We start from the raw sequence: 8,113 nt of genomic DNA on the forward strand, positions 1-8,113 counted from the left end.
GTTGCAGGTCTTCCTTTCCATAATTCATAGGGTCTTTTGTCATTATTTACCCTGATTTGTGAACGTTTCAAGATGTAAACTACTGTGTGAACCACATCTTTCCAAAAAGTATCAACCACCTTTGATTCATTTAAAATGGCTCTAGCCATTTCTTGGACCATTATGTTCTTTCTCTCTACAACTCCATTTCCTTTGTGAAGTTCTTGCAATTGAATATTGTTTTCTTATCCCATGTTTTTCACAAAAATCTTCATATATATATTAGAAGTGAATTCTCCTACTTTATCTAATCTAAGGCACTTGATTTTTAAATTTGATTCATTCTCTACAATTCTTTGAAAGATTTAAACTTATCCAGAGCTTCAAATTTTTCTTTTAAAAAGGCAACCAAAGTCATCCTAGAGTAGTCATCAATGAACAACATGAAATACCTTTCTCCTTGCAAGCTTTATGTTCTTGTTGGTCCACAAAGATCTGTATATATGAGCTCTAATGGTTTTGATGCCAAATGTTCCTTTGTTTTGAAGCTCACTCTTGTTTGTTTCCCAAGGAGGCATTGTTTACAAATGCTCCCTTACGACTTAATTTAACCAAATTATCAACATTTAGATGGCCCAATCTCTTATGCCACAACCAACTCTCATCTTCTTGAACCATGTAACGACTTTCACTATTGATTTCTTTTAGGATGTAGAGATTGTTTGATGTTCTATAAGCATCTTCTATCATTTTTCCTTCCTTTTTGATTTCATATCCTTTACGAAGAAATGTCATGGTGTGCCCTTGATCACAAAGTTGACTCACGCTTAACGGATTTTGTTTCAGTCCCTTAACATAAAGGACATTCCCAGTTTTTGTTTTACCATGATCCAAACTAAGAGTCCCTTTTCCTTTTATCTCTTTCTTTGAATTGTCACCAAATCTAACACTTCCTTCATTTGGTGGATCAAGAGAGATAAATTTGTTTTTATCTCTCGTCATGTGTCTTGAACAACCATTATCAACATACCACTTATCCTTTTTAGTTTGTGCATGTAATGTTTGAACAAACATGGTTTCTTCAATTTCCTTGTCCTCCTTTTTCTTTTTCCAAGCCTTGGATGATTCTTCCTTTCTTTTGTTGGGAGCATTTTATTTTTTGCTTTGTCTGGGAGGGTCATCAAAGATAGTCCTGCAAAAACGTGTTGTATGTCCAAAATTGTTGCACTTGTAACGCATAATATCATAATTCATTAGAGGGGTAAATGAATTATAATTTCTTTTAGTGAAGCTAGGGATATTCCTTGCATGAATTCTATAATTCATTGCTTTGTGACCAAATTTATTACATGAGAAACAATAGCCATTCAAGGAGTCATGAAGCCTAGTCATGTATGATTGTTTTTGATGAGGGGTCCTTCTCCAATTGTCCTTGTTTTCTTTTGGTAGTGAGTTGGCTTTTTGAGGGATTGTACTCTTTTTTTTTAATCTCTTCCTTGCTTGGATTCTTAAGAGCCTTGATGCAATTTCTTGACTTTTCTTCATCGATCCCTGTTGTAGCCTCTTTTGATTGATGTTTAATAAAACCAAGACCGGTTTTGATGAGTGGAGATCTTTGTGAATTGATAAGCTCATCCAATTTCTTGGTGCTTTTATTAAATTTGAGGCATTGGTTCAATTTTTCCATTGAATTCTCTAACTCTTTTTTTAAGGTGAGAACCTCTAGCTCTAGTTTATCACAATCCAATTCTTTTGTCTTGAGATGATCTTCAATAATATTGTTTGACCTTTCTAGGGTTTCAAAAACTTCTTGAAACTACATCTTGTGCTTTGTGCTTTGTGATTTTTCTTTTTTACTTTTTCGTTTTGCATGGATGCATAGTGAAGTTCTTCCTCAAGATCTACTTCCTCTCCTTCACTACATGCTTCATTTAGATCTTCTTCTTCATTTTTATCATTTGCATCTTCCATTGGCATGAAAAGTATTTCCCCTTCATCACTGCTCCAACCTTCATAATTGTTTTCTTTTACTGAGTTGTTACCTTTCTTTGAATAAAAATTCCTCTTATACTTTTGGAGTTCTTATTTTTGTTGTACTTGTAATTCTTCTTCTCTTTCCTTTTTAGACATGTTTCCTTTTGATCTTCACTACTATCACTATCATTTTGAGGACATTTGGAAGCATAATGTCCGATTTTGCAACAATTGACACATTTAAAGGGAAACTTTCCTTTATATTTCCCATTTCCTTTCTTAAAGTTTTGCATGAAATATTCTATTTCATCTTATTCACTACATGAACTCTCGCTTGGTGCATATTTAATGCTTTTTTCCATTTTTGATGCTTTAAAAGATGCCTCCTTTTGTGATGGTTTATCTTCAATCCTCTTTTCATAAGCAGTGAGGATCCCATGCAACTCATCCTTGGTTAATTGATTTAGATCATTGATTTTTTCAATTGTTGATACTTTGGAATTGAATCTCAATAGTAAGGATCTTAAGATCTTTTGAACAACTACCTTTTTGCCAGTGTCTTCACCGAGTCATCTGTTTGTATTCACGATCTCATCAACACGAAGTAGATAAGAGGCTATGTTTACATCTTCTTTCATTTAACACTTTCAAATTTTCTTTGGTGAGATTGTTGCTTTGCCTTCTTTACTTTAACGTCTCCGTCACAATGTTCTCCAATTTCTTCCATATTTCCTTGGCTAATTTGTAGTGCATAACTTTTGTGAATTCTGAATCTGCTAGCCCACATAAGATTGCATGTTTAGCTTTTGTGTCGGTTTCACTTTTCTTCTTACCTTCTTGATTCATTGGAGGAGTTGAAGGAAGTGTGTAACCATCTGCCACAAATTGCCAAACATCAAAACCAAGAGCATTTAAGTAGGCCTCCATCCTAATGCTCCAATAGGCATAGTTTGTTCAATCAAATAGTAGTGCCTTGTCCAAGGAGAAACCATTTCCTTCTACTCCAACCAGTTGTCCTCTTATGGATTGCAATGGTTAGAAAGCAATATAAAGATGATTTGCTTAAGTGGCTACTGATAGCTTGATCAGATCACATTGAAACTCATGCTATATCTACATTGGTTGTGTCTGCTCTGCACAACATCGGTTTCCTAAATATACCTTCGGCTTTGCACTTTGTCGGTCTTCTGATCCTTAGCTCTACACTTTGTCAGTCCTTTGACCTTCGCCTCTGCACTATGTCTTTCCTTTGACCTTCGGCTCTACACTATGCTCTGCTCTCCCTGTGTTCATACTTTTTCACATCACTTTTCACATTAACAACAACCTTCTCAAGAATGAATTATGTGAATTTATTATCCTATCAATTTGTCGCCAACTTTCCCTCCAAAACATCCTATTCAAAATTTTGTTACTGCGCCATAAATCACTCTCCAGAAATCATTCCATAAATCTTTGTCAAGACAGTCGTTCATGCCGATAAATCTGCTTGTTGACTGGAGAGGACTGCCGGTTTAACTGGATGTTAACTGAACGTTACCAGTCTATTAGTTAAGACTCTACCGGTATACCGATCAAAATCTACCTAGCCGATTACCTTTTGTATGCCGATCTGTTTATTGCTTAGCCGGTTGACCTCTTCTGTGTTGGTCTACTCATTGCTTGTTGGTTGATATCTTGTGTGCCGGTCTACTCACTGCTTGCCGGTTGACCTCCTGTTTACACACTACTTAACTGGTTGACCTCAGTTTACTGGTCAACTTATTGCTGATAGACTGTGAAAACTTGGGAGATGATGTTGCCAACAATGACAACCATATCATTCACCGGTCATACAAAAATGCACCAGAATGCCAACACAACCCTCTCCTTGGATTTTTTTTTGGGAGCATTATTGAGTGTACAATTAGTAGGTGGGTTGAAGAAGGAGGAAAAAGAGCAAAAAGCCAGGCTGGGTTTAGGCCAAAACACTCTACCATTGACTGTTGCATAACTCTTAGACACTTCATTGAAAAGTTTTGGGATCTCGGAGGAGGAGAAGCCTTTTGTTGCTTTGTTGATTTCAAAAAGGCCTTTGACATTGCTCCTAGGGATAAAGTTTGGAATAGAATGGAAGAGCTCGGGATTCTGAATGAACTTAGAGTAGTTGTCCACAAACTTTATGAGCAAGTTAAAGCCAAAATCACAACTAAAGAAGGTATGTTAGAGTGTTTTGGTAGCAATATTGGAGTCAAACAAGGATGCCCATTATACCGCACATTGCTTGGTTTATATACTGATAAATAAGAATAATGGTTAAACAATTCCAAGGGAGAAGGCATCCAACTAGCAAGTTTTGTGGTGAAGTTTCTTCAGTATGTAGACGACCTTATTTTAATTGCAAAATCTGCTCATGGCTTAAGAGAACATTTGAAAGCTTTAGAATTATTCTTTCAAGAGGTTGGAATGCAAGTCAACACCAACAAGACCAAAATTATGATCTCCTCTTTGAAAAGGAAGAAGTAGTGGGTTGACTTTATCTTTGGGTGAGTAGCATGTCAAACCTCAAATGGACACAATTGGAAAGAATCCAAAAACATTTAATCACTAGCAACCATTAGATCAAATCTACGATTCTCCATGAGATTCTTTTGGCTGAAGCGGGTATGTTCCCAATGGAAGCATCAACAATAATTCGTTTCCTAAGCTAATTAAAAAAAGTTGAAAACATGGATCAACATCGCTGGCACAAAATGGTCGGTAAGGAGAAGTTAGATTGTATGAAGAAGACTTGGATGAAATAAAATAAGAAGTGGATGAACAAATGGTATATTAATTCACAGTAATGCCCTAATTCTAATGAAGAGATAAAAATAATGTGTTAGAAAAATTCAGGACTTCCATGTGGACAAAACAAATTGGGCGAAAAAAAAGTACACTATATCAAAGAGTTCAACCCCTTATGGGATCATGATGGGAAATATTATTTAAAGGCCACAATTAAGGGAAAAGCAAGGATTTTTGTGGCTCAACTTAGGATTGGGTCTCATCATCTTAGATGCGAGGTGGGTAGAAACTGAACAACACTACATTATTGATTGTGTAGCATATGAGGACATTCACAATTAGTTTGGAAGCATCTTATAAGTGTAAAGTTTGAATGAAAATATTCGTGGAGACCAAACTTCACCTATTGCAAGTTTCTTAATCAAGATACATGATAGAAGAGTTGACATGAAAAGAAACATGAAAGTGGATTAATGCAGGTTCTCTTGATCCCTTTGACCACGTGGTCTTGTGGATGTTATTAAAATCATTCAATTCAATTTAATTTGTAATTTACCATCGGATATCGTGTTCTTTCCATGTATCGCCTTTTCCTATCATGTTTTTTTTTGCGTTAATCGTCTTTTACTGCGAGAGGATAAAATGTTTATAAAAAAATTGGAGAATAAACTAATATTTTTAACTGAAAAAATAAAATGGAAATAGAGCAGCCTATCGCTGGTGAGAGGATTTAGTTCCACATAAACCTTACTGCTAAAACGACAAGCCATTAACCAGGGTCCTATGTTTAAATCGATGGATACGTTTAATTGAAAAATTTCCAGGTCTCAAGTTCGAATTGTGAACTCGTCCTTCTCTACAGCAATGGCGTTTAGAATAACACCAATGTCGATAATAACGACCTCACGCCACTGCCTGACCTTTCACCATTGTGCTGGTCTCATCAAACCCCGACTTTTCAGCCCTGAAATCCCTAAAAGATTGAACTCATTTCAGCTGTTTTACACAAATCATAATCCTAACTTGTGCACAAAAGCCTCACACCAAATAACCCCGCTCGTCGATACTTACGCAGCGCAAACACAGAGTCAAAACGTGGTGGAGATTCTGGAAGAACGCGGGCTCATCGAAACAATGACCCACCAAGATCTCAGGTCAGCTTGCTCAAACCCTAATTCTAAGGCTTTAAAAGTTTACTGTGGTTTTGATCCAACTGCTGAAAGCTTACATTTGGGAAACTTGCTTGGCATAATTGTCTTGACGTGGTTCCAAAAGTGCGGTCATGTGCCCGTGGCATTAGTTGGGGGCGCTACCGCTAGGGTTGGGGACCCCTCTGGTAAAAGCATTGAGAGGCCCGTATTGGACGAAGAAACTATTAGGAGAAATTCCGATGGGATTAGAGTGATTCTCGAAAGAATTCTAGGGCATGAAAATCAAAATCTAGTTTCGGGCAATCGGAGGAGTTTAGTTATGAACAATTATGATTGGTGGAAGGAGTTTAAGGTGCTAGATTTTCTCAGAGATGTAGGGAAGTATGCTAGAGTGGGTACCATGATGGCCAAGGAGAGTGTGAAGAAGAGGTTGAATTCGGAGGAAGGGATGAGCTTTACGGAGTTTTCGTATCAGTTGTTGCAGGGATATGATTTCCTTCACTTGTTTAAAAATGAGGGAGTTTCGGTTCAGATTGGAGGAAGTGATCAGTGGGGGAATATTACTGCAGGTAAGGAAATTTATTAGACATTTTGCTTTTGTCATAAGGCAAATGTTTTTTCAATATGGTTTTTTCTCTTTTATGTTTGACAATCTGTAGGAGTTCAGATTTTTATACAAAAAGCTCTGATATTTTCAATATTGAGGTGAATCATCATTTTCAAATAGCCGACATTAGTGGGATCATTTGGCCAGTTGTTGAATATGAGTCACTCAAAATTTCTCCTAATGCAGGTACTGATTTGATCAGAAAGGTTCTTCAGCAAGAGGGGGCTTATGGGTTGACGTTTCCTCTTCTTTTGAAGAACGATGGGACTAAGTTTGGGAAGTCAGAAGAGGGAGCCATCTGGCTTTCTCCTTCTATGTTGTCTCCTTATAAGTTTTACCAGCATTTTATTGGGACTGCGGATGCTGATGTCATTGTTTTTTTGAAAAAGCTTACCTTTTTGACCATGGAGGAGATTTTAAATTTAGAAGAGAGTATGAGGAAGCCTGGGTATGTTCCCAATACACTTCAACGGATGCTTGCCGAGGAAGTGACTCGTTTTGTCCATGGGGAAGAGGGATTGCAGGAGGCGCGGAAGGCAACAGAGGCTTTGGCACCTGGTTCGAAGACACGCTTGGATTGGAGAACAATTGAAGCCATTTCCAATGATGTTCCCTTATTGTCGCTGTCATATAGTGAGGTGTTAAACTCATCTCTGGTGGACTTGTCTGTGAAAGGAGGGTTGCTTGAAACGAAAGCAGCTGTGAAGCGTCTTATAAGACAAGGAGGTTTCTACCTTAATAATGAAAGAGTGGAAAGTGAGGGAAAGATTATTGAACAAGCTGACATTGTTGATGATAAAATGTTGCTTCTTTCTGCTGGTAAGAAGAACAAAATGGTTGTAAAAATAGCCTAAATTGATGTACGCAATTTGGGAATCTCAATTGTTTGAATGGATACATATTCACACTTTTCTAATCAACCAAGGTTTAAGGCTCTTTGACATCCTATGATCAAGCAAGCATGTGACATCTCCGAATTCATTTAGGTTTATGTCACGGTTTAAGAGTCTTTAGTCCAACACAAGATCATTAGTATATTATATTTTGATGGTTGTGGTTGTCATCCTGAATTGATGTATGCAATTTGGGAATCTCAATTGCTTGAATGGATACATATTCACACTTCTCTAATCAACCAAGGTTTAAGGCTCTTTGACATCCTATGATCAAGCAAGCATGTGACATCTCCGAATTCATTCAGGTTTATGTCATGGTTTAGGAGTCTTTTAGTCCAACACAAGATCATTAGTATATTATATTTTGATGGTTGTGGTTGTCATCCTAAATTGATTTTAAATCTGATCCATGTCAGTCAATGTAATTGACTATTCCCTCCCCTTCACTCCCTTGTTGGTAGATACTCCTTGTAGTGCGATCAAATTAACTCAAATTCATTCTTATCGACTTCGCTTTGGATTCCCTTGCCAAGGGGAGTTTTGTCAAAATTTATCATGGACGTGTGTTCCAACTTTGTTTTTTTTGGCACGCTGCATCAGTGTATTCTATCTATTTTGAACACTTTATTAAGGCTTCTGTGTGTTTCAAGTTTTGAACCTGAAATTCTGCTTTCAAAGCTCAACTGATTTATCTCTAGTGGGTTAGATGTGGTATTCTGATCAATTTCAATGCTTTATCA

General features: G+C 37.1%; 1 protein-coding gene across 1 annotated transcript; it reads left to right on the forward strand.

Annotated features, from left to right (window-relative positions):
• Positions 1-5,445: 5,445 nt before the first annotated feature.
• On the forward strand, positions 5,446-7,423 carry LOC131039692 (tyrosine--tRNA ligase, chloroplastic/mitochondrial). The gene is made up of 2 exons (XM_057972489.2): positions 5,446-6,439; positions 6,664-7,423. Exons 1-2 carry the CDS (start codon positions 5,584-5,586, stop codon positions 7,329-7,331), a joined length of 1,524 nt encoding a protein of 507 aa, XP_057828472.2. The 5' UTR covers positions 5,446-5,583; the 3' UTR covers positions 7,332-7,423.
• Positions 7,424-8,113: the final 690 nt, after the last annotated feature.

Source organism: Cryptomeria japonica, chromosome 6 (genome assembly GCF_030272615.1).
Source record: "Cryptomeria japonica chromosome 6, Sugi_1.0, whole genome shotgun sequence".
Lineage (NCBI taxonomy): Eukaryota > Viridiplantae > Streptophyta > Pinopsida > Cupressales > Cupressaceae > Cryptomeria > Cryptomeria japonica.

Coding starts and splice junctions, on each gene's coding strand:
- LOC131039692 (XM_057972489.2), top strand. CDS start 5,584: ATGGCGTTTAGAATAACACCAATGTCGATAATAACGACCTCACGCCAC. Junction 6,440..6,663: donor GTGGGGGAATATTACTGCAG/GTAAGGAAATTT, acceptor CTCCTAATGCAG/GTACTGATTTGATCAGAAAG.